The sequence below is a fragment of the Medicago truncatula genome, chromosome 3 (genome assembly GCF_003473485.1).
Source record: "Medicago truncatula cultivar Jemalong A17 chromosome 3, MtrunA17r5.0-ANR, whole genome shotgun sequence".
In the NCBI taxonomy this organism is placed as follows: domain Eukaryota; kingdom Viridiplantae; phylum Streptophyta; class Magnoliopsida; order Fabales; family Fabaceae; genus Medicago; species Medicago truncatula.
Window position 1 is genome coordinate 43,604,820 of NC_053044.1, and position 26,795 is coordinate 43,631,614.

The window sequence follows — 26,795 nt, forward strand, 5'->3', positions numbered from 1 at the left end:
TGGAGATACTCTAAGGTATACTTAAAAAATTAAATACATCAATGGACACTTGTTTGTTTGCCTTCAAATTATAATATTCAAACTTCTTTTGAGAATTCAGTACATGGACGGACCTACTCTTTGAGCTAACATTTTTCTTGTGAAGCTTTGAATGAAATAATTAACACAAGAGTCAAGACCTCTCCTACATCAGTGGACGTAATTTCGATTATTTCATTTTTTTTTTTTTGTCTCAAATGATCCCAAAAGTCCCCATTCAATACAACAACAATTCAACGTTCAAGTTATGCATAATTTTCGCTCTAGCACCCTCAGATCAACGGTTGATAGTTAATTGTTAATATTAATTATCTCATATTTCTTTTTATTTTTAAAATGGATAAAATACCATACAAATAGGTTTGTAAATTGTAAGAAGAGACTATCTATCCATCCACTAATAGGGATTGAATCTAACGGGAGGGGTTAAACTCCACAACATGGAGAATCAATATTTGAATTTTGATTGATAGAGGTGCCTATATTTAATGTCTGACGCACAGTCGGACTATGATTATCTTTGGTGGTGAACCTTTTGAAGGGGGAAAAATAGCTATGTATGTAATAGTGCATTCTCACATCAACAACAAGATGAAGCACGTGTAATCATTAAAATGGGAACCTAATGGTGTTTAGGATAGAAGGAAGGCGCTACTCTTTTGAAAGGGAAAAAAGAAGATCTTAATTGCTTGTTATGAGTAATGCTAGTGCTAGTTTACTATTTGAGGGTCAATGACTCACAACAGTCAAGCAAGAACAGCGTTAATCAAACAAATTGTTATGTTCATGTAGTAAAAGTGCTGGTACTTATCATTTTGACTAATTGTAGTTTCCTGGGCATAATAATATTCAGCGTGCTTATTAGTTCCTCAGTACTGACCCTACAAAACAATTTTCCCCGATGTGACACCAAACATGGACTAACTGCTACACATGCTTGGGTGCAAAAAACTTGTTTCATTGTATATTCAATTAACCCGCTCATTTTTACTCCTGAACTATGGACTCTATGCTAGTAGTAGAATACTTGCTTGGTACAGGAGCAATAACGGAGTGTTAAAAACTTCCATGGGTAAATTCTTCAAAAGTGAATTCTACACAAATAGTGAATTAACAACGGACTCCAACATCTTTCCAAAAAAAAAACGGGCTCCAACGTGCTGACTATCTATTAGTTAACCCTCTTAAGCAAATCCTTCTGGCATGTTACATAAAGCTTGTATTGTATTGCTGACCACATCAAGAAGCTGCAAGTATTCATCAGCACCATCAACTAGGCACTGCAATTCCACAAGCAACAAGTAAGAATTGTAACCAACTTAATTAAGCATATGCTTGCAGACAAACTTTCGACGCTCCTTCAGAGATAAACAAAAGAAGGAAACCCAATATAATAAAAACTAATCCTAATTCTTGAAAGTGACAAGTGATTTCAACCATATATAGGGCTATTTATGTTGAAATTTATTTTCTTTCCAAACATTAGTCTCTTATAATCTCAAATCTGAACTATTCACACCTATATATTAAACTGAAGTACATTATCTCTGTCATTTGTAATTTCTCTAAATAGGTTTCAAATTCAAATTATAACTTTTTTTTCCAATCAATAATTTAATATTTAACATGAATTAATTATGAATACATCTATATAACTATCTGTAACAATTTCCTTTTATATATTTTAGATTTTATGTGCAACTTAGAATAATTGAACAATGCTCGAGAATCTTGCTAGTTATGCAAAACCATATGCACAGACAAGTGAAGGAAAAGGTGTCGAGGTTAGTGAGTATATTAATTCCTAAAGAATCATAAGTAACCTTATCTGCTTCACCCAACTTCTTGGATATCCTTGCCTTCTGCTCATCTGATATGTCGTTTTCTTCAACAATAGCCTCAAACAACTGAAATAAAAAGACATCAGTTACATTGCAAAAGCCTTAATTTGGTAAGCACGATTATCAACAAAAGAAGTTCCAGATGAAACTGGCAAAACAAGACCTGAGTTAGCATCTGAGAGACAGGATACCCCTCTGCAATGAAATTGTTGACTTCCTTGTTTGCTAAATCAAAATTACCACTTCTGCATGCTTTAAGAAGTGCCTCAACAACCTCCGCTGGAACAATCTGGTTTCAAGATTTTAGAAAGTCAGGACAAGCAGGAAGGGAGAAAAGTGTGGTTTTGAAACACAACCAAATGCACTAAAAATCAGCTAAATGTGCAAGAATATGGTACTGAGCAAGAATAGAAAACACATAGGAAGCATAGGGTAATAGACAACATCCAACGTTTCATGAAATGGCAGGCTGCAATTTTGTGAACTTGTATATCAAAGCAGAACGCTATAATGAAAGGCAAAATAACTTTTAATCCATGTATTTAGTATCTAAAATAATCAGGAAAGAAATCATTTACAATAACGATAAGCCAAACACTAATAATAATTATGACAATCAGTAAGTCTGAGTGCAATGTGCATCATCGGACATGCAAACACCATACAGGAAAATGGACATAAAATAAACAACTTCAAAATGCATATCATTGTTTTCTTTGATATAAAAACAGAACAAGCTACAGGAACTAGTCTGACAACCTACCCCAGACACAGAAATCAGATCCTTGGAAGAAATGGAAGATCCAAATAAGCGAGCAGCAGACTGAAATTGTTAATACTGAGTTAGTGAGAATAATAAATACAAATTCGATACATAGATGCAATGCTCAAAAGCTTGGTCATTATTATTGTTCAAGAATAAATTAATCAGTACAAACTTCGTGAAGGTAAGTCAAATAAAAAATATATAAACAATCCCTTTATTATCACTAAGACTGCCTTGATTTGATTCTATAGTGGCAATATTTTTTCAACTATAGTGCATAAGAGAGTTCACTTATGCAAACAAATTAGTTATTAATGCAAGGTAAAAGCCAAATCTACATGGAATCAATTGGATATTTCTTTTATAATATTTTCGAAAGGAAGGAGCAGGTTGCAAATAAGTGCCCGTATTACAAATCTATTCTACCAAGTGTAACAGAAAAAGATGATTATTAAGGCAGAAACAGTAAGAGTCCCATATCGGCTGCGTGTGAACCAAGTCCCATTTTAAGCATAGGCAACCCTCTTATTAACCCAATATGAACTCTCCAATTCACCATCTTTCAATTGAACTTATTTTCAAGAAAGCAGAAAGCTCAAAATTTGAAAGCTTGCATTCCTGCAATTGAACTCTCCCATTTATAACATATGTGAACTCTCCACTGCATCAACTTTCCATTGGCTTTAATTATTGAACCAGGATACGAAAACAAAAAAAGAATGAGAGCATACTGGCTACAATTAAACAATTGTCAACACCGGAAAAATATTTTTTAGTAGTTTTGCAATAGAGTAGTGATATATGTACAACTCTTTGGTACAACTTTCATGACAACTTTGGTTTTCTCTCTTTTGATTGGTCAAAAATAATAGAGAGAGAGAGAGAGAGAGAAAAAGGAAGAGAGGGAATAAGAAGATAATGTGAGTCTGAGAGAGAAAGTTGTCAAAAAGTTGTTAGAAAATAGTTGTACAAATATCATTTCTCTTTGCAATAAATAATAGTTTTTCTATTTCCTAATATGTAGCATTATCAACAAAATTCCTAGTTGCCTAGTTGGTAGTTAGTTTGGCAGAGTCGAGCAGAATAAGCATAGCCATTTAAGACATGCAGACGTACATTATTCAAAGTGAAATGGCTCATTTATACAAACAAAAAAAAAAATAGAATAGAAGGAAAATAAACACCGTGTAATAATATCATTAAAATAGAAGTAACACACTTTTTTAATAGGAAGTAACATAAGTTACATGTCTGAAGATATACTTTGTTGATAAGGAAATGTGCTCACCTGCAAGTATGTTATAGCCCGACGGAGATCTCCTTGAGAAATATTACTTAAAGTTGAAAGACCCTGCAGATGCAAAGATACTATAACATAAGCCGCTATGATGTCAACAATACCTCTACAGACAGGATCAAAACCATTAAAAAATTGCACAGTGGCCATATAAGCTCTAAGGCTCCTACCTCAGCATCAAGGTAGATTCCTTCTTCTTTGCAGATGTATACTATTCGGCTGCTCATGATTTCTTCTGTCAGTGGCTTGAACCTGAATTTTGCACACCTTGAAGCAAGTGGTTCTATAATCCTACAAAAAACAACAATCTTGTATAAAACACGTGTGTCCCCTATCGTCAAAAGCACAGACAAGAACAGTAGGAAAAAAAACTATACAATGTATTGCTTTAGCTTTATAATTTTCCTTTGTATTGATCATGATATTTCATATTTGTGCATACATTTTAATTTTCTTGCTGATATGAGAAAAACAAAGTATGTAATAATCAAACTAGAATAAAAACTGTCCTCGTGAGCATAGCTCAATTGGCAGGGACATGCATTGTTATATGCCGGGGCTGGGGTTTGAACCCCGGACACCCCACTTATTCACCTTTAAAAAGGTGAATTCTAGCCACTAGGCTACTTGAAGAAAGAAAAAAAACTAGAATAAAAACTTAATTTATTTAAACAATGATAAAGATGTATATCAATTAAAATTTGATCTTAAACATATCAAAGCATTGGGCCAAAACCATGTACATCAAGGTGATTATGGTTTCATAGAAAATGCCATTGAGTCCTTAAAGATGTGAAATTGAAAATGCCAAAGGAAATAAAAAATCAGTAAATGGTTTCATAGAAAACTATGTACCTGCTAATGTAGTTGCATATAAAAAAGAACCTAGTAACTTTAGAATAAGTTTCCATCGTTCGCCTCAGTGCATTCTGTAACCAAATTGCAGGTGGTATGAAATCATTTCACTTTATTAATTGAACAAGCAAAGGTTGGAATGAAAAACAGTGAAAACATACCTGAGCATCTTCTGTCATTGAATCAGCCTCGTCGAGAACAATGATCTTATACGGTGGACACGGATAACCACTGAAATATCAGAAACCCAAAACATAAGTTACAAAAATCCTATAATAAAATGGAGAAAAAACAAAAGCTCAAAAATATATTGTATTCCACTTTCACATACTTCTTAGGCTTATTGGTACCCACAGCGACAGCAGCGAAATCTTTGATCTTAGTCCGAACAACATTAATACCACGATCATCACTAGCATTAAGTTCCAAAACCCTAGATTTATAGAGTTCAGGTCCGAAAAGCTGATGAGCGATAGCGAGGGCAGTAGTGGTTTTTCCAGTGCCGGGAGGACCATAGAAGAGCATGTGTGGGCACTGTGAGAGAAAATTGAAGCGAATAGGTTAAGAAGAAAAGAGGGTTTAGGGTTTAGAAATGGTGAATTAAATTACTTACGCTTCCAGTTTCGAGAGTGTTGGTGAGTACTCGAACCACTTCTTCTTGGTGAGCTACGTCTTTCACTTGCTTTGGACGGCTGAAACATATTGGGGAGAAATTAGATTAGATATGCGAAGAACATAAATTAGAGAAACAGAAAATTGGAATTGAAATTGAAATGAAGATGTAAAGTGGTTACTATTTCTCGACCCATGGTTGAGTGCTCTGAATGATTGGCGCCATATTAGTAATTTTCTCTTCACACACGATTCTCTGCTACTATACTAGTACTAGTTGCAGCCGGTGGTGGGGGGTATTTGTGTTGTGTGATACAGATTCTCTGCGGTCAAAGAAATCCTGAATTTACACAGTCAGGCAAATGTGAGCCGTGTGATTCATCTAATGGTTCAAATACAACATGTTACAATATTCCTCTCTTTGATAAATTCACAAAACATTTTATACCTTATCTCTCTTAAACAAACGAAAAGCGCATCATGTTCCTCTTGAACAAGAACAAAGATACAATTTTATGGAAACAAGTTTGAAATAGATCTGATACAATTTAAGGCACAAACATTCTTATAGACTACGACAGTTACTTTAACTCGTCGGAAATTGGATTGATAAGCTTTAAATGGCAAACTTATCCCACTGAAACCTTGGTCTTGAATTTGGAACCCCAAATCCCATTGAGTACAATTTTCTTTCAATCGAAACACAACGCACAATTTAATTTCACAAAGAATATTCAGAGTTGAAAGCGGTGGGGTGGTCTTGGTGAAGCAGCGCCGGCGGAAGGGATGTGGTGGACGGTTCGTTTCTTCCGAGAGAAGATGTTTTGTTGTCTTGGTAATACACGTGGCGAAATGATATACGGTTGATTAATCTAACGGTTTATTATTTTCTGACTGCAGCTGCGACTGCGTGAAAGAGTCAACTGCAGTAAATCCTAATCCGTATTTGTATAGGGCACCACCATTTTCCCGCTCTCTTTGCCCTGCAACGCAGCGTTTCATACCACTGGAGACGAGTTTGTTTATTTTTTTTTATGTTAATAATAAGGAAAACTAGATAGATAACCCGTGCACCGCACATGTCTGTTTAGCTTAAACATATCTTCAAATAATAAAATAATATTTCAAATTTTAAAGATCAAATGTGTTCACAAAATGAGCACTACAACATAATAATAAAAGTCTGAATTTCATCTACCAAAAAAAAAAAAAAAGTCTGAATTTCATAAATAACTAATGGTCAATTAAGCAATATAAGATAAATAAAAATAGAACAACAAATATAGCTAAAGTTTGGTAACGACATATAGTAAACCTTTTTAAATTACAAATTACAAAAAACTTTTTCGAGTAAATAGTCAATTTCCCCCCTGAAATTGTAAGTTTCATCAATTACTCCTTGAAATTAACAAAACTTCAATTACCCCCTGAAATTTCACAATTTTAGTTAATTTACCCCCTCCGTCAAATTTTTCTGTTAGTGAACATGACGTTTTGTAAATACCCCCCTGAAGTTTTGCACTTATGTGCAAAATGCCCCCCAAACTTAAAAATTTATATTATTTTTTTCTTAAAAACAAACAATTAATAGTTAAATATTAAAGCTAACTATTAATTTTGGAGTTTGGAAAAACTACATACATATATACATCAAAATAGGGAAAAATGTGTATTTTTAAAGTGACAATAATGGTTATTTCTAATAGACAAATTATTATTTTTAGAGGTTTATAAACAAATTAATAATCAGATTTAAATTTATATTTTCTCCTTCACCATCTTAGTCTTTTAACTCCTTCAACAATTTGCTCAAACCATTTAAACTACACAACCCCCAATATTAATCCACAAATCATTCCATTATTGTCACTTTAAAAAATACATATTTTTCCCCATTTTGGAGTCTATTTTGATGTATATATGCATGTAGTTTTCCCAAATTTCAAAATTAATAGTTAGTTTTAATATTTAACTATTAATTGTTTGTTTTTAAGAAAAAAATAATATAAATTTTTCAGGGGGTAATTGATGAAACTTACAATTTCAGGGGGGAAATTGACTATTCTTTTTCATAAACAACGTTAGATGTCATGTTAGTTTGTTCACCATCTTCGTCCGTGATCGAAATCTTCGGTCTAGAAGTAACTTTTGAAACAGCGTAGAGTTGTCCATAAAAAGGCACCAGTGTCGGCAGATATACACTATATTATAGACAATAAATTTTAACAATTTTAAACACAATATTTCCAACATTTCCTAAATTTTAAATTATGTTATGAATTAGCACTTTGAAAGTATAATGGCTTCGTGAATTTGAAACATGGTGACTAACCTTTCCATCCCTACTATATTACTCCCTTCGTCCAAATTGTATGATGTTTTTGCCATTTCACACATATTAAGAAATGTAATTAATATTGTGTGAAAAAGAGATATTATGAGTTGTTTTACAAAATTATCCTTAATAAATGATATGGAAAAGATAAATGAAAGAATTGAATAAAGAAAAAGTAATAGGAAAAGTAACATTAATGTTTCATTGGTATTCTAAAGTGACATACAATTTGAGACAAATATTTTTTCTAAAGTGACATACAATTTGGAACAGAGGGAGTAATTATTATGAGATTTATATACTCCTGTTAATATTAATTTTTTTTATTAAACATAGAACACACTTAATGTTGAATTCATTGCTTCTGGTCATAATCACAAACAATAGAATCAAGGTTTCTGATGCAGTTTGTTTCCAATGCAAAGAGCAATGATCTAACATCAAAAACTTTGAAAACATCACATGATAAATTGTATCCAGATAAAGTGTAGTTTTTTATTCTTTATATATTTAAGCATATACATCTTCAAGTTAAATCAACAACACACTAAAATTTCGTGCAACTAACCCCTTTGATTGTTTATGCACTTGCATATTATTTGAATGAGGAAAAAATTAATTAAGGTGCAGTATCACCGGTGACGTTGGTAAGGGGCAATTATATTTTGGCTTAACCTCCAATTTTACAATAGATTGGCATAAAAAAAAAATTGGCATAGAAATAAATTGCAATTATATTAATTAAGCAACATGACCTCAAACTGAATAGTCGTCAGAATTCAAAATTACAAAATAGAAATTGCAAGGAAAAGAAAAAAACACAAAAATTTAAAAAACTACAGAACTCCATCAAATGAAAACTTAAGACCAAACCCAAAAAAAGCTTACTCCCCGATAACAAAAAAATATCCACTAACGAACCAAATTATACCTTCATTATTGCAACCAAACCCTAACTCCAACTGACAGCGATGTAAAGGGTATCGTTCTTCCCAGTTGTAGGTGCACCAAGTCTGATCTTCACACCATCACAGAGATTACGCGCGTCCACAAAGCGTTTCCATTCACCATCGATCCTATTGTGCTCATACGGAGCTGAACCAAGGATTAATATGCACTCCCACATGTTTCCACAGTCATCAACCAGCTTAAGTGATGTAGAGGCCTTGTCCAAAGTGTGCTCAACAAATCCTTCATACAACAGCATCTACAACAAAATTCAAATTTTAGCAAATACTACATGACATGGATTAAAACAATCTTGGCAAAAACACGTATGAATGGGTAAATCAACATTACCAGGTAGCCTTTGGTCACGTCGCACTCTGTCAGAGCATTAGGAAAATCAAAACGAAAATTGTTGTTGTCATGTCGATAGGATAAGTTAGCAGTAAAGGGAGGTAGAGTGTTATCAAAAGTAGGTTGCACAAAAGCCTTGTCAATCACGAACTTCATTGGAGGATCAAAAGGTGGAACCTTTATCTCCTTTCCAAACCTGTATTTCACAATAATATCAAATTGTCCTAATCCCACAAACACGAGCGTCATCCATGCACCCAACTGAATCCCATAAAAATCATGTAGTTCCTTCCATCCTTTTGAAAGAAAAAAAAGGTATCTATTAAGGTTTTTTTCTAAATTATCTTTGAAAAATAATGGTAATTTACCCACCAAGCAATCATAATGAGTAATTTATTGGTGGAGTCAAGATAGTTTATGGATACCACCTAAAAAGGTGAATGTTTATTGGTTGGGGTAAATTATCCACCATTTTTCCATGGGTACCCTGGTTGTCACCATCCATTAATCCTCTAGACCAAAAGTTCAAAGTGATTGTTTCTTGGATCTATCAAGGTTGCAAACCGGGTTATCTGATCTCCAAAATCAGCACCAAACATGTTTGGCAAAACCAAAATGGAAATAAGATCAGAAAAAAAAACTATATAATACTGAAAACCGTTTTTACTGTCAAAAAAAGAATACACACATTTTCCACGTCTTACTCCACACCATACGACCTTTACTTCATTCTAAGCTTGTTAACAACTCTGTCGAGATCGGAAACAAGGTTTGGAACCAGTGGACCTAACAAATTAACAACGTAAACCGTTAGTTACACAAATAACTGCTTAATATGAAACACAATAAAGCTAAAACAATCATATCGACCTCTTGCAAGTCGTAATAGGGGAAATTGGCTATGACAGCAATCAAGTTAGAGGAGCAAATAGAGAAGAAACGTTTCTTACGATGAAACCAACAACCAGGATGATATGAGCAGCAGGATGATATACATGTATATATAGGAAACAAAATGGATGGGAAATCCGGTGTACACGTATGGGAAAGCCAACATATATGGTGAGTGGAGAGTTTTTAGTTTTCAAGGCCGCATCGCAAAGGATGAAAATTAATGCAGTCTATTGTATCAGTATAGCACGTTGAAAAATGGAGGAAAAATAGGAGAAAATTTCTCTGATTCCTACCATCATTTTTTGAAATTCAATTATTGAAATTATTGAAATTCTTTTTTGAAATTCAAATCTTGGTATTTAGAGGGAAATTTTTAGGGCTACAATTACAACAATTAATGCAGCAGATTTGGAGCCAAATTTCTAGGGTTGATTATTTGCAGACTTAATAACATTAAGGAGTAAGGGATGATATGTAATACGAACTTATTGCGTAAGAATTTTCACGGACGCGTGAAAACATTATATTTGCACGCGCTGCAGTTTGGAACGGTGGCCCATATATTACTTTTTCACTAGAATTTGATTTTTCTTTTTCACTACCAAAAAATGATCCGATATCCGATCGAATCTTAGCGGTTTTTACAAAACAACATTCAAACACATCTAAATATATTCGGTTTTTTTGCGGTTTTCGATTTTTTTGGATCGATTTGCGGTTTTATTTTAGATCGGTTTGGATCTGAACACCCCTATAATTAAGATGCGGTAGCAAGAAGAAATACACTAGTAAAAACTAAAATGTTAGAATTAAGGATGCTTAGTTATAAAACTTAACACACTAAATTTATAGACACACTTTCAAACACACTTAACATTCAAAATGTCATAATATTAATTCATTCAACATAAAAAAATTCAATCAAAATTCAAAATAGTATTACCCATTCGAAGGTGAGAATATTGAATAAATATTTAAATGTCATAGAGAGGACATACTTGTTTAGGTACTAAAATACCAACACACACCATTCACGTGAAACAAAAAAAAAATACACGCGTAAATTCATCAAAATTACCAAGTGACAAACTTTGTTTCATTGGCAATACGTTGTAGAGTACCATATAGATTGTCATATGTGGTGCCGTTTTTCATTCCGTCAGGCAAATTGTTCTAAAATCCATGATGCCCATCACATGCTCCTCCTCTATCAGAACCTCCACATTTGTTGGGGCTAGACGATTCTACCTCGACTAAAGCTACTAGTTTAGGATGAGATACCCTTTGACCAAGGAACATAAACTTGTATGTGATGCCAACATATCTCCAAAAATAAACCCCGCACATCCTCGTGTATAACATGCAACAAAAAAATCTTGAAATGTGTTGTCTGTCTGGAATACATTAATATCTGGCATGGATGAAGGATGCATCAGAATGATCTTAATACATTCATATCGTCTCATCACCCGCTCTGACAGGTGGCGAGAAACCATCCTACAACCACGCTTTATCCAACCAGGGTACCAACAAACGTCGTCTAACTGATACGTCTAACGATATTCGTTATGGAGACTGAAGATCCTGTCGTCGACCTCAAGCCAATCAAAGAAGGTCATGCAGTTGTCTGGTAACTTATGGCCCATGCCAGGAATGAACTGCTCTGCACAAGACATGTCGTCGATATAATTAAGATTAATATCATATAGATGTATCTATGTGAAATGCTCTGCTGCCCACATCTTAAAAACAAACATAAACATAAACATAAATACATATTACAAACACAAACTCCTATTAAATAAAAAATACATATTAAAGGTGCGTGTCTTTTACTAATCCAAACTTACGTACGACCCTGTTTGAGAGGAGGATTGGTTGTAACACGCTCTTTGTGCACAAATTGAACCGGTCTAAGTCAGAGACTACCAACGTCGTCAACCATATCTACACAACAACAAGCAAGAAAATATCAAGCTAACATTCTTCGAAGCATTTCATCGCACATTTAGAGCACAGAATAAACATACAATTTCTACTGCATTGTTTCAATTCTTAAACTATCATATTGTACTCATACTTAACTTAAACTACATTCATATTAAAAGCACACATTCTAATTGGTCAACAATTATCCAAAAAACCTTCTAATTCACAATCGTAATAAACAATTTTCAAATACCCAAACATAGAATAACCAATTTACAAAACCCTAGCATATAAACGTTGCTTGAGTTTGAAGAATTTTAACGGGGTTGAGTTCGTAATTTCCATTCAGTAGCAAATGGTTTGTAGCTTCCGTTCACAAGTGAACAATTCGTAACTTTTGATGGGTTATTTTTGGAAGTTTGAGATGCTTGTGAGCAATCCAAAATTTTTGAAGAGAAAATTTTCACTTACGTGCTGGTTGAATAGTAAAACGTTGGATTTGAGCTTTGATGCGACCCTTATAAAAAGAAGATGAGTTTCAAAAATCGACTTTTGCATTCACAAACTCATCTTCATTCTTCTTCAGGGAAATCAAAATTAAAATTTATTTGAAAATAACTTATTTGGATTAAAAGAAGGGTAGAAGATGAAGAAGGTGACTCCATATCAAGTAATGACAAAAAAAATTGTCCCTTAATAAAAAATTTGAAATGGAGTTTTATAAAAAGTGGTGTAATTATTGTTTGGTTAAAAATAAAAACTCATAGTTTCAAGACAAAATTTATATTTGTGAATTCTTTAACCATTGCCCTTGAGACACAGTTAGCATTAACAAAACCCTTAAATTATACTCTCTCTGATTATTATTACAAGCAAAAATGAATTTTTTAGGTTAATTTAATAAACAATGTATTTAGTTAATAATACAGACTAAATACATTATTAATTGAATGAACTTAAAAAATTAATTTTTGCTTATAATAAAGATGAGAGTGTATATAAGTCTTGATTTTTTTTTTGAGAGATATAAGTCTTAAATTATACTTAGTCGTTATCTTTACCACTTTTTTTTTTTTTTTTTTAATTTTATATTAAATATGACAAAAGTCAAACATTATCTTATTTTTAAAAAGGGAAAGTCAAGCACTATTTAATGACTGAACAACTAAGATTGACCTACAATATAAAAAAAAAAAGGCTAAAATATGGTTTTAATCCCTGCAAATATGTCTCGTTTTGATTTTAGTCCCTGGTAAAAAAAAAATTTGTTTTTGGTCCCTGCAATTTTGCAGGGACCTTGTTTAAAAACAAAATATTTTGCAGGGACCAAAAACTACAAAATTGATTCAGTTATAATGTGCCACGTATGCGAATCATCACAAAAGTGGGGTCAGGGACTATTTTCAAAAACAAAAAATTTTGTAGGGACCAAAAACAAAATTTTTTTTTACCAGGGACTAAAATCAAAACGAGACATATTTGCAGGGACTAAAACCATATTTTAGCCAAAAAAAAATTATACTAGTATTATTTATGGAAATCTGTTTAAAATTTTTTTGAAAGGAGGAAATTTGTTTAAACTGTTATTGCATAAAATTTATGGAGTATTATTTTTATTTATAGAAATTTGTTGAATTTATTTACAAATTACACAAGCAAAGGATGGACGGTGAGATATCTGATTGACTCCAATCCGACGGTGATAATTACCCAGGTAAACTAGCCCTTTCGCGCTCTAGTTCCTCTCTCTCTCTCTCTCCTACGCGTCTTATTGTATCTGCGGAATACTAACAACTATGATCATCTGCTTCTGAAATCCATTTCCAATCATTTGCTTCATTTTCTTCAATCATCAATCACACTCTCAAGTAAGCTCATCTTTCCCCTCAAATTCAACCACATTACTCATTTTCGTACTCTCTTTATGCACTCATTTACGTTTTTATTACGAACAAAACTATAACTGATTCCATTTTCCGTTTTCACATCAATTAGGGTTTCTTAATTTCCCTTTCCACACAACGAAAAATGTTTACCCGAAGCCGACGCTTTGCTTCTTCTTCATCATCGGAGAAGAAGCCTTCCGTTTCAGAGAATTCAACTTCAAACAAGAATGTTGCCGCCGTGAAGACTCGCTTGACGAAGAAACGTCCCGCTCTCGCCGACGTTACCAATAACAGAAATGCCTCTCTCGTCAAAACCTCCCTTGCTGCTCCATATAAGCCCATGGTAATGATACTGTTATAATCATTTACTACTATTACTCAATTTGAGTTTGTGTTGTGATTAGTGTTATGGCAACGCTGAATTTGATTAGTTTGGTTCTTTTTATTAACACTGAGCAATCTTAGTGAATTTGCTTATGACTAATTAAAGATTGTTTGAATTATGATTGGATAGTGTTGCGTAATAATGGAAGTGTATCTTGGAATTGTGTTGATGAAGCACGAGAATGATATAATAACATGCATGGTTTAATTTAACATATATGTGTGTTCACCTTTTGAGGATTATTTTATCAAAATCATTAGGACCCACCATATATTCTATGCATGTGGAACTTTTGCAAATAAAGTTGAACAATACAAAACAATGAACAAGTGTTTGGTTTTAAGTGGGAAAGTATATAATGAGTTTTAATTGATATGCATTATCGGCCTATAAAAGTTTTACACATGCATTCAGTCACATTTTATCGCGCTCAGATATTTGAGGAGATATTTTAGGAATATGCACATAATAAAGTAGTAGAATGATTGAATATAATTAGATGCATTTGTAAATTTTATTTACACCATTGGGATATACAACTTAAATCCTAATTCGTGCATGTATGTGCAAATTTTATGTACTTTAATAGGACTGTTTTTGTTACTTGAAGGTTCCATGTGCGTCCAAAACTGCAAAGACAAAGAAGGATTCCATTGCAAGTTCGCAGAAAAATGTTATGTCCGAGAACATTTTGCAACCCTCATCGAGAATAAGATCGAGTGGATTTCTGGTCTCCAAAGAGGCATGTTCGACCAAAGCTAGTCAAATTAAGACTGGAGTTAAAGCATTCATTGCTCCAAGCAATGATGGTGCTGTTTGTCCAGATTTTAAGAGTGTGGTCTGTAGTCCGAGATGGATGGACATTTACCCAAGTAATTCCTTCAGCGGTTCTGCTTCACTGGATGAGAGCATGTCAACCAGCGATTCTCTGATGACTCCAGAATTTGAATATATTCGGAATGACGATGTTGTATCAATCAAATCAATTGAGAATAAAACATGCAACATTCTCAATATTTCAGACTCTTCCAAAATGGGAGGTTCGTTTATTAAAGGCTTAATCTTATACTCGCCCTTTCTTATGCTTTGGCTAATTTGGACAATACTTTTTTCAATAATTACAATTTGTAATCTGGAATACTCATGCATCATCCCATGATTTTAGGGAGAATACATGATATTGATACCATACTGAAGTCAAGAGCAAATGAATTTGTAGACATTGACCGCAATACCAAAGACCCACAGTTTTGTGCATCCTTTGCCCATGAAATCTATGAAAATTTGCGTGTATCAGAGGTTTGTCGTCTTCATTTATTTTAATGTTTTAGTCACTTGTTGTAATTGTCAAAGTGATTGCTAGCAGAGTAGCATTTTGATCTATTTTGATGCTTTTATAGGTTTACAAATTTCTTGTTTGTGTTTGGTACCATAAATTAACCAATGCAATATTCATCTCTAAGAGTATGTTTGGGTAAGTGGTATAGGGTGGAACGGAGTGGAATAAAATGGAATGGAATGAGATATCATTTGTTTTTTAAAATCTAAACTCAGGAATCTTAGCCCATTCCGCTCTATTAGACTTTATACCACCAATTTCAATTCCCAACACACCGTAAGCAATGAGACCTGTGATATATTGAAATGTTGAATAGAAGTTATATCCCATTTAATGTAATTGAATAGAGTCAATGTAGGTGACTTGAAGACATGATGTATCAGTTCAATCTATATTTAAGAAATAGAATGTTTTTATTTTACAAAATATGCGATGTATCATTTCAATCTATATTTGAATATCAGATTGAATTGCTTCTCCAACTAAGTTTATTTATGACTATTTCACATATCAACTTTATGGATTATTTAATTGGCAACCTTCGTCTTAATGTTTGCAAGAAAGATTTGGACTAAATGTAAAAGTCATGTTCTTTTTTTGAGAAAATTAAAATTCATATTAACGTCAAGAAGAATATTAATTATATAATAAAGATTAGGATGATGTTGATGTTGAATTCATCATTTGCATTTTCCTCTCAATTTATTTCTAGAAATTTGACTTTCACATGATGAGTGCGAAATAGTTGATGAAATTAAGAATTGATTTCTCTTAAGCAACTTGTTATTAATGTGATTTGGTCCCTCTTAAAAGGGCTAATGTCTTCTATTTTTACACAATATGAAAAGATAAATTACTAAATTGGTATGAGATATAGCTTTTCAAACTTCCAAACTCAGGTTTTTCTATCATATCATTTATGCAGTTATGCCTGTGGTTTAGTTTTTTTTTTTTTTTTTGAAGAAGCTAAAATCCTGTGGTTTAGAAATTAAACATGTATATATCATTTGTCTCATTTATTTTTTTATCTTCTTTCTACTTTTTCATCTTTTGTTTTCTTCTAATTTATGGTTTCAGAAATTTAAAAGGCCATCTATGGACTACATGGAGAAGATACAGAAAAAGATCAATGCTAGCATGCGGGCAATGCTTATTGATTGGCTTGTGGAGGTAAATTATGGTGGGTGACGGACTGCCGGGGTGATAGATTTATTCCAGGGGATTTGTTCTTCTCAATGTGCTACTTTTTTTTAGAATTATTTATATAATTTATCAATGTATTGTTATATCCTGATTGGCGGGACTTTATGTTTCATTCAAAAACTCGTTTTGACAATGTTATTTTAAATATTTTGTTGTGTCGGTTATTGAGAGATTTAAATACTCATGTTAGGAGAGGTAAAGATGCCATAGCAATGGAAGTAGGATTCATTGTTATTTGTATAGGATTCAGTGAACTTGCTTTTTTCTCTTTTTTCCTCATGAGGGAACACCAGAAGAATTGTATCCTTCATTAAGTTTCTTTTCAAATGGTTTTCACTTAATTTCTCTCTCCATTGTAGGTTGCTGACGAGTACAGACTCCTACCTGATACACTATTTTTGGCAGTTAACTACCTTGATCGCTATCTTTCAGGCAAAGCAATGAACACGCAGCAGTTACAACTACTTGGTGTTACCTGCATGATGATTGCTGCGTAGGGTTCTTCTCTCTTAGTTATTGTTTGTTAAGTAATATCTACTTAATTTTTTTCACTATACAGTGCTTGATTAAATTGTTTTCTTGTGTTTGTACTGCATTTTTATTTGTATTTGTATTCCATAAGGCTATAAATTGGTTTGAATTTGGCAGTAAATACGAGGAGATCTGTGCACCTAAGGTGGAAGAGTTCTGTTATGTAACTGATAATACATATTCTAAGGAGCAGGTTTGGGTTTTGTTATTTATCTATTAATTTGATTCATAACTGCAGCTTTGGATATCTTTTTATTTGGTTTTAGTATCCTAAAACTATAGATATATGATATTATTGCAGGTGCTGGAGATGGAGTCCTCTGTTCTGAATTTCTTGAAGTTTGAAATGACAGCTCCTACAATTAGATGTTTTTTGAGGTAATGACTGGTTTTCTTCATATTATTGACAAGTGGAAGTAAGTTGCTTTTGTATTAACTTGTGAACATGCCAATGCAGACGCTTCATTACTGTTGCCCAACAAACATGTGAGGTATGAATCTCAGTTGAGACTCTTTTTAGTCTATCTAAGTTAGGATAATCATGACAATTTATGATGTTTACATTGCACTGTTTTCAGATTCCATTGATGCAGTTGGAGTATTTGGCCGACTATGTAGCGGATTTATCGCTTCTAGAGTATGATATGCTTAAGTACACCCCATCATTAATAGCTGCATCAGCCACTTTCTTGGCTAAATATATACTACTTTCGACAAAGAATCCCTGGGTATGTATTGCAGGAAACCTATTTTGCTGAATATCTTTTGATAGGCATATATACTGATGTTGTGCAACTATGCATATGCTTTGGTATAGAACTCTATGCTAAGGCATTACACAGGTTACCAAGCATCAGAATTGCGGGAATGTGTTGAGGGATTGCATTTGTTGTACCGAAATGGCTATCATAGTTCACCTTCCATTACTGCTATCAGAGAGAAATACAGTCAGCATAAGGTGAGAATACCCGGCTCTTTCTCTCTTGTTTACGAGTGTAGTAAAATTGGGTGACTAAAAGCAGTCTACACTCTACAATCACAATCCTTAGTTCTAAGCATTTTTGTGCATCTCGTTCATCAGTTTTGGAGTTCCCTCAATATGGATTCCAATAATTTGTTTTAAACAAATAGTTGATTAAGTGATAATCATATTGAGAATTGACGGAAATGTATTATATTGCCTTAATTATTTGGATTAATATTAAAAATATTTTCTCACCGGTTAAAAGGGTAAATCAAATGGAGGATAGTCTAGTAATTAGAGAAAGTGGACTTAACCTATCTAAGAATATCTATGTATAGAGTATAGATATGATTCATGATAAAAAAAATCACAGTTCAAACATGTGAGAGTTGAGGGTGGGAAACTGTTCAGTTAACAAAAAAAAAAGGTTTTGACTGTTGCATTATTAATTTGGATTTTGTAGGATTCGTAATGCCGGTAACTAACTTCATGTAATTAAGGTTGCAATGCATGCAAATTAGTGGGGTATCAGGGACTAGATTGAAGGGTGTAAAGGGGTTGTCCATTTAGAATTGCAGTCATCTATTAGGCTATTAATTTGCACACGCAATCTATTTATGGCTACATATGGCTTGAATATCTGGCTCTTATTGCATATTTCTGCAGCTCTGAAAAGGATGGATTAATTTTTCTGTTTTTAGTTTTTGACAAACTGGACTGCTGCATTTGGGGTTAATGTTCTTGTTTATTATGAAGTTCTTTTATCCTGTTATGTCCCGATGTTCATCTTTATCACCACTTACAAATTACTAATTGATTTCATATCGTTTCATGTTAATATATGGATTCAGTTCAAGTTTGCTGCAAAGAAGTGTTGTCCTCCATCAATACCAGTAGAAGTATTTCACAACTGAACTCACATACTATTACAAGAAATGCTAGCAAAATACTGAATTGGACATTATTGAATACAATATTTGGGATTGACATATTTTTCAAAGAGTGATCTATTCGCCAGACGACTAAATTGACTTTTTGAGAAAATATCATAAGTTTTTAAAAATGTATCAAAAAGTGTTTCTACTATTCAAATACCTGCGGTGTCCGCTCTGGAAGATTTTGGATCATTGTGAGCAAAGGGATGTAATGTTGCTTGTCTTGCCTAGTGGAATTTTACATGCCGCTAATTTTGTGCCAGCCATTTTGATTTTCAAGCTACTGTACCAAGTCCATTTAGACACATTCGTTCTTCATTGTCATGTACAGTTCCTCCCTGCAGACCTTGTTGAATTAAATAAATTTACAAGTTAAAATTCTCCGTCCAAACAAAATCATAATCATTCTTATTTTTTTCTTTCTTTATTTTAAACTTGCTCTTTATCCTTCATTTTCTCTTTATGTTCATGCGATTCGTTGTCTTATGGCATGTGTAGAGAGCTCCCTTTATTGTTTTATGCTTTTTTATGTCATGTTATACAATGTATCTATTCATGGCCATCATTAGTGAAGTCTTACTTATCTCTAGGGAGTATGTATTTTTCTTCCACAAGACTTTAATGCGAGACTTTGTTTATGAGACTCGAGCTTAGTTTCTTTCATTAAGACCAATGTTGGTCTCCATGTTTGTGTTTTATGTTTCTTTCTTTGATTTAAACAACCCATCCATTATATTCTGTTGACATATTTGCCCTACTCCAACTTGACAATCAAAGAAGGAATTACTTTGAATTTCTTTAGAAGCTAAATCCCCAGCTTGTGTATTTATATAATTTATAGGGTAAATCCCCAGCTTGTGTATTTATAATTTATAATGAAAAGATTACAATCAAATACTTAAATTATAGGGGAAAAGAGAGAGCTTAATACAGTCTCACATAATCATCTAATAACAATGGTCGCCACATACAACAATTATAACAATAATTAAATCTTATTCTATTGAGTAAAATCGGTTACATAAACTAAATCACGACATAATATTTTATCCTATATTATATTTCTATCAAACTCATTAATATCTAGATTATTTTAATAGTTTTTCTTATAGCTCTAGACCCTCCACAATGGAAGGGTCTTCCTTTGAAGTCAGTACCTAATAAGTTCTTTCATTGTGAAGTCAAAAAAATGGATACCTACTTGGGAGAGATGCTACATTAAACACTCTCTTTTTCTGCGGGATCGGCGTGGTTTTATTATTAGAATGTTGAAATGTATGTGGAGTTATTGATAAATGATTAATAAATGCCGTTTAAGAAATTTGTTTGAGATTTTGAGTTGGAGAAATTGAATGTTTATTATGTAAATCAAATAAAAAAATTATAAATGAATTATGTATACACGTGAGACCATTTAAATACCAAAAAAATTTGACTATCCTCAATTAAATCTACTTTGCTTACTACAAAATTTACTAAATCGAAGAAAGTATTGAATCCATTTTTAATCCTATCTTTATACAATATTTTCTCTACTATCTAAATCTTAAATATACAAGTTAAAATCAAAATATAAATTTAGAATAAATACATTTGACTTTTGTTTATGTTTAAGTTTAGATAGAGTAAATAGAAAGATAATGACAAGTTTGGCAGGTAAAAAAGTTTGATTGGAGAATGTTAAGTAAATAGATAAATGTTTTTTTTTTTTTTTATCAGGTAATCTATGGCTGGAGCTCACACATTTTTAAATGTGAAGAAGTGAGGTATATAAAATGCATTTGTTTCTACCAACTGAGCTAAGCTCATTGGGTCAAATGTTCTTAATATATTATGTAGAAGAACAACAAAATTTCAAACAAAATCCCCTAAATCACGAAGACTTGTTATGCAATGACAAAAAAAAAAAACACCATTTTTGGAATATGACCGTAACTTAAATCTAAGTTATTGAATTGGCCATGGCAACGGCCACTGCACCCCAGCTGTTTACGTAATGACAAAATAAAACATTTACATTTATAAGTATAATAATCATGTATGCAACTATTAAAGCCATCCATTTCTCTTCTTTTAATTTGCAACTATTTGTTTTTCTTTTAAAAAGTTGTTGACAAAGGTCCATTTAGGATCATCATCCAGGGGATCTCAGGTCCAGCAAAATCATGTACCAAATACCTCATCGAGACATTAATATTTATACGAATCTTCAATGCTCCAATTATAACGTTGTCTAGTTTAATAAGAGTTATCTTTTTATGTTTTAACATTTCTGAATCTAAAAGAATATATTGAAATAATTCTAGTTAAAAAATTATTGAAATATATATATAGGAGTTTGTTACAATAGACCCACTCATTTTTACGAAGATTTAAACAACCAACACCTTTTCACCTAGACACAAAGACCCTTATTTTTGTTTTTTGAACCAAATATATTAGATAGCATCGTTGATATAACTTATTTCCAAGATAGGGTTATATTAGCACCAAAGAATTCAATTGTTGATCAAATAAACGATTATATGTTGGATTTGATATCAGATTTAGAATAAGTTTATTTGAGTTAGGATTCCCCGCTTTCATAAAACAAAGATGGTGATGTGATTGCTGATGTTCACACTCCTAAATTTCTCCACACCACCCCGAGTTGGTGAAGGATAGTAAAAAAAAAACTCGTAGCTGCATTGTAGCACCCGCTCTAACTTTCTCTTCTTATCTTGTATGGATCAAGAATCAATTTGACATTCAAATTGTGTAAAGTTAGGAAAGAATTTCAAATTTCTAACCCATTTAATTATAACTTTGACTAATTAAATACTTTATAAATTAATATTTTATCTGGAACAATTCTTTGCCTGACTATATTTATTTCATAGTCAACTTTATTTACCATGAAGTTTTTTACTTAAAAATCGGAGGGTTAAAACAAAAATAAAAAATATTATATATACTTTATAAATATTCATCGTTTTAAAAGTTCTCTAAATTAATCATTCAAATACTGAAATTTACAAAGAAAGATTTAAATTTTTACACAAAAATTACATTACCTTAAAACATTTCTTCATCCAACCACAAAAAATATCAATTAATATTTTCCTATTATTAATTATGTTGATATAGTGTACAGGCAGATAATACTAAAATATCAATGAAGAAGGGTAAGAAGACTGAGTACTGACTACTGAAGGAGTGAGTCAAGTCAGCTGTAGAATTTAGATAAATATTTTTTTCTTTTTTTTTGTCAGGTAATCTATGGCTGGAGCTCACACATTTTTAAATGTGAAGAAGTGAGGTATATAAAATGCATTTGTTCCTACCAACTGAGCTAAGCTCATTGGGTCAAATGTTCTTAATATATATTATGTAGAAGAACAACAAAATTTCAAACAAAATCCCCTAAATCACGAAGACTTGTTATGCAATGACAAAAAAAAAAACACCATTTTTGGAATATGACCGTAACTTAAATCTAAGTTATTGAATTGGCCATGGCCACGGCCACTGCACCCCAGCTGTTTACGTAATGACAAAATAAAACATTTACATTCAATATTTTCTTCCATGAAATACCTTAGGTTATAATTTAAGTCACTCTCTCGCATCTCCATGCATAAATTTGAATTCTACACAATTTAAATTAGAATTTTTTCAAAAGTGACATTAGAAATAGAAAATGGACAAGTAGGCAGAAATATGGTTGGGAATTGGGATACCCTCTCTTCCTCACAATAAAAGACAGAATTCAGTGACCGTTTGATATTTGAATTCAAATTCAAAATACATACACATAGCTCCCTTCAGATCCCTCAACTTCAGGGTACTACTCCTTAATGGGCCCCACCCCGCTCCTAAGCTAACGAATACCGAAACCTAATCAACGGTCCAGATCTTTCCCCCATTTTAAACCATCACTTTCCCCCCTCATCAAAAGCACAATTCCTTCATAAATAACCAAAATTTATTACACTCACGTACAAACACAAACACACTCTCTTTTCTTTCTTTCTTTCTTTTCACTGAAAAAGTTTCAAACCAAAGCAAAAGAAAACGCTCTGTTTCAAACCATAGCAAAAGTTAAAGAAGTTCAAAATCTCTCTTCTTGCTTCTTTCTTTCTTTCTTTCATTGAATCATAATTTGAAAATGTCTAATCATAATAATCGTCGTTCATCGTTTTCTTCTTCAACAACTTCGTCAATGGCGAAACGACACCCACCTGTTACCGCTTTAACATCAGAGAACAACGCCGGAAAAGTTTTAGCAGCCTCTGCCAAGAAACGTCCTCCTCTCACTAATCTCACCAATCAAAATTCTTCCCGCAACAACTCATCTACTTTGGTATTTTTTTTTCACCCTTCCATCTTCTTTAAAGATTCGTTCTTTTTCAATTCCATCGCGAAAAATGAAGACCCATTTGAATTTTATGCGTGATTATAACGATTTTGGAATTGGGTTGTTGTTAATTTTGTAGGTAACTAAAGTTGCAAAGACAAAGAAAGAACCTTCACCATGCAATTCTTCTTCAAGCTCAGTGATTTCTGTTAACAAAAAACCTACTTTGTCGAATGTTAAATCCGCTACTGTTGTTTTTCCTAAAGCCATTACTACTACTACTAGTACTACTTCTTCATTTTCTGGAAAGAATGAAGTTGTTCCTCCTCCTTCATCGGTTGCTCCTACTACCTTCAATGTTCCGGTTTCGAGTAGTATGGATTTATCGTCTCCTGGTAAATCCGATGGAATGTCGGTTTCTATGGACGAGACAATGTCGTCGTGTGATTCTTTCAAGAGTCCTGATATTGAATATGTCGATAACAGTGATGTTCCAGCTGTAGATTCTATTGAGAGGAAGACTTTTTGTAGTCTCAACATTTCTGATTCTAATTACCCATCAGGTTACATTTTGATGCTGTGTAGATATTCATAGTCTCGTAAATTATGATTATTTGGTTACCCTTTTGATTTTACTGGTGCATTTTGAGATGATACTAATGATTGATTTGTTTTCAGGTAACATTTGCAGTAGAGACATTCTTGTTGAGTTGGAAAAGGGAGAGAAAATTGTTAATATTGATAATGATTACATGGATCCTCAGCTCTGTGCTACCTTTGCCTGTGATATCTACAAGCATCTACGTGCATCTGAGGTATAGCTTCATTTTCACTGTTGACAAAGATTTATATTGTGTTTGTACATTTTATCCTATGCCAAAAGGCATCGATTTTGAGTTTAATAAGTGTTCTGATATATGGTATATACATAAGATAAATGTACATAGGACCACGTTTTGTCAAAGTGTAAGCAGCTTACACTAATTTTGCACTAGTCAGTGAAAAAAAAAAAGAGTTTAACCCTCAAATTGGGTAAGTTAAGTCTGATTGTTCTAGCTAGGACTCAAACTTGGTACTCCGGATCGATTTGACCTTCGTTGAAGGTCATTAATTACTTAAGAACGCATGGTTGATTACACCATTTAGTTAGCATGATAAGATTGATTTATTATTGTTCTTACTGCCAGGAGCCCAGGACAGTAATGTAACACATTTGTCTATCATATTATTAATTATTTATTCCTAAGTATATTCTTATCTTTTCCAAATTTTCTGGAATCTCAGACAAAGAAAAGGCCTTCAACAGACTTCATGGAGAAAATTCAAAAGGACATAAATCCCAGCATGCGTGCTATATTGATTGATTGGCTAGTGGAGGTAATGTTTCTAGTGGTCAATTACTCATGTGGATTTTGCCAATTCCTACATTTTGATTAATTTAGTCATGTGGTCAATTTGGATTTGTATTACATTGCCATTTGCCAATTAGAATATAGAGTTCATTGTGAAAACTCTGTGTGCTAATTATCTGTATCTATTTCCAACTGCAGGTGGCTGAAGAGTATAGACTTGTACCCGATACATTGTATTTGACAGTAAACTATATTGATCGATATCTTTCTGGGAATCCGATGAACAGGCAACAATTACAATTACTTGGAGTTGCTTCTATGATGATTGCCTCGTAAGGAAGCATACAACTTTGTGTTTTTTTTATAATGTTTTATCTCTAGGCATGAAGTAATAAGAATTCATTTTTTTATTATTGTTGGCAGTAAATATGAGGAGATTTGTGCACCTCAGGTGGAGGAATTTTGTTATATAACTGATAACACATACTTCAAGGATGAGGTTTGTGTTGAATTCTTAGGTTAAAAATTTGTTTTGATTATACCATTTGAAGCTTGCAAATCTAAAGCAAATCATTTCATGCAGGTTTTGCAGATGGAATCTACTGTCTTGAATTTTCTAAAATTCGAAATGACTGCCCCAACAATTAAATGCTTCTTGAGAAGATTTGTACGTGCAGCTCAAGGAATTGATGAGGTATCTTCTACTTTTCATTGGTGATTTATAAGGCTCATGCACTTGTGTCATAGGATGTTCAAACACGAGCACCTAATTTTTCACACTTTATTTGCACCAACCTGTAAGAACACATGATATAAGCTATAAGAAGTAATTGGAGAAGCAAGTAAGAACACATTACACACTCACTTCTGATGATAAATTACAGAGAAACTCAAACTTATGACTATTTCCATTTCTCACATTTGATGAGATAGCATTGATTTGTATGTTATGGCACATGACTCTAATTATTAGGATTCCATTTCTAAATTATTGACCCCTTTTTTCTTGGTTTCATATGCATTGCTCAGGTCCCTTCACTACAACTAGAGTGCTTGACAAATTTTATCGCCGAATTATCTCTGTTGGAGTACAGTATGCTTTGTTATGCTCCATCACTTATAGCAGCTTCTTCAATTTTCCTGGCCAAATATATGCTTTTCCCTGCCATGAAACCATGGGTATGCTGCTAATGACGAAGATTCATGTGTCCCACTATAATTAGAGAATGAATCATAAATTTTCCTTTGCTTAACATGCTTGTTTGTGTATTTTGCAACAGAATCCGACATTGCAGCATTACACTCAATACCAGCCTTCTGATTTGTGTGCTTGTGTAAAGGATCTCCACCGTCTTTGTTGCAACAGCCCTAATTCTAATTTGCCTGCAATTAAGGAGAAATACAATCAGCACAAGGTAACATATTCATCTTAACTTTTAAGCACACACACACTTTCTAAGATGGTATATAATCTGTTTTGTTAATAATCTTCTCATAAATTTATTTGTTTTTTCAGTATAAATACGTTGCCAATAAGTACTGCCCTCCTTCAATACCTCAAGAATTTTTCCAGAACTGAGCAGAGAGTTGATGTGTTGATTGAATGTGTCCAATTCCCAGTTGGAAAGCGTTAGATTGACACAAAGGGCTTCTTCTTGTATCTGCTTTGATTGATGACGCCCACAAAATCGACGCTTCAAGAAGCAACTTGTATCATTAGCTACTGCTTCTTCTGCAACCATTAATGGATGGCTAGACAGATAGATGTAACCAATTTCTAAACATCTTTTCCCAAATAATTGCTAGGTAGATAGATGTAATGGAAAAGATGACAAATTTAGTAGTAGTGAGTAAGCATGACAGACTCAGGGTTCTAGATTTAGCGTATCACCAATCACCATTGTGCTAGTTCATGTAATCTTCCTAACCTTCTCAAGGTTTGAAAAACAGCTCAACATTTAAATCAAATTAAATATCATGTGTTTAATAATAATAAT

At 33.0% G+C, this 26,795-nt stretch overlaps 4 protein-coding genes across 4 annotated transcripts; 2 read left to right on the forward strand and 2 right to left on the reverse strand.

Moving 5' to 3' along the window:
- Positions 1–1,023: 1,023 nt before the first annotated feature.
- Positions 1,024–5,752, reverse strand: LOC11414806 (replication factor C subunit 2). Its single transcript, XM_024777911.2, has 11 exons — positions 5,593–5,752; positions 5,412–5,490; positions 5,130–5,332; positions 4,960–5,029; positions 4,799–4,872; positions 4,114–4,234; positions 3,935–3,997; positions 2,644–2,703; positions 2,044–2,169; positions 1,863–1,946; positions 1,024–1,319 (listed from the first exon to the last, which is right to left on the reverse strand). The coding sequence occupies exons 1-11, from the start codon at positions 5,634–5,636 to the stop codon at positions 1,224–1,226; spliced, it is 1,020 nt and encodes a 339-aa protein (XP_024633679.1). The 5' UTR covers positions 5,637–5,752; the 3' UTR covers positions 1,024–1,223.
- Positions 5,753–8,475: 2,723 nt separating this feature from the next.
- On the reverse strand, positions 8,476–9,909 carry LOC112420403 (uncharacterized). The gene is made up of 2 exons (XM_024779503.2): positions 9,045–9,909; positions 8,476–8,952 (listed from the first exon to the last, which is right to left on the reverse strand). The coding sequence occupies exons 1-2, from the start codon at positions 9,291–9,293 to the stop codon at positions 8,698–8,700; spliced, it is 504 nt and encodes a 167-aa protein (XP_024635271.1). The 5' UTR covers positions 9,294–9,909; the 3' UTR covers positions 8,476–8,697.
- A 3,737-nt stretch (positions 9,910–13,646) lies between these two features.
- LOC25489688 (cyclin-A1-4) lies at positions 13,647–19,488 on the forward strand. The gene is made up of 12 exons (XM_013605833.3): positions 13,647–13,735; positions 13,863–14,096; positions 14,749–15,178; positions 15,304–15,437; positions 16,555–16,647; positions 17,040–17,173; positions 17,329–17,404; positions 17,513–17,589; positions 17,669–17,702; positions 17,790–17,939; positions 18,029–18,169; positions 19,027–19,488. Exons 2-12 carry the CDS (start codon positions 13,896–13,898, stop codon positions 19,087–19,089), a joined length of 1,533 nt encoding a protein of 510 aa, XP_013461287.1. The 5' UTR covers positions 13,647–13,735; positions 13,863–13,895; the 3' UTR covers positions 19,090–19,488.
- Positions 19,489–23,070: 3,582 nt separating this feature from the next.
- Positions 23,071–26,791, forward strand: LOC25489689 (cyclin-A1-1). Its single transcript, XM_013605834.3, has 10 exons — positions 23,071–23,452; positions 23,586–24,009; positions 24,125–24,261; positions 24,731–24,823; positions 24,997–25,130; positions 25,222–25,297; positions 25,382–25,492; positions 25,828–25,977; positions 26,079–26,213; positions 26,315–26,791. The coding sequence occupies exons 1-10, from the start codon at positions 23,258–23,260 to the stop codon at positions 26,375–26,377; spliced, it is 1,518 nt and encodes a 505-aa protein (XP_013461288.1). The 5' UTR covers positions 23,071–23,257; the 3' UTR covers positions 26,378–26,791.
- The last annotated feature ends 4 nt before the right edge of the window (positions 26,792–26,795 follow it).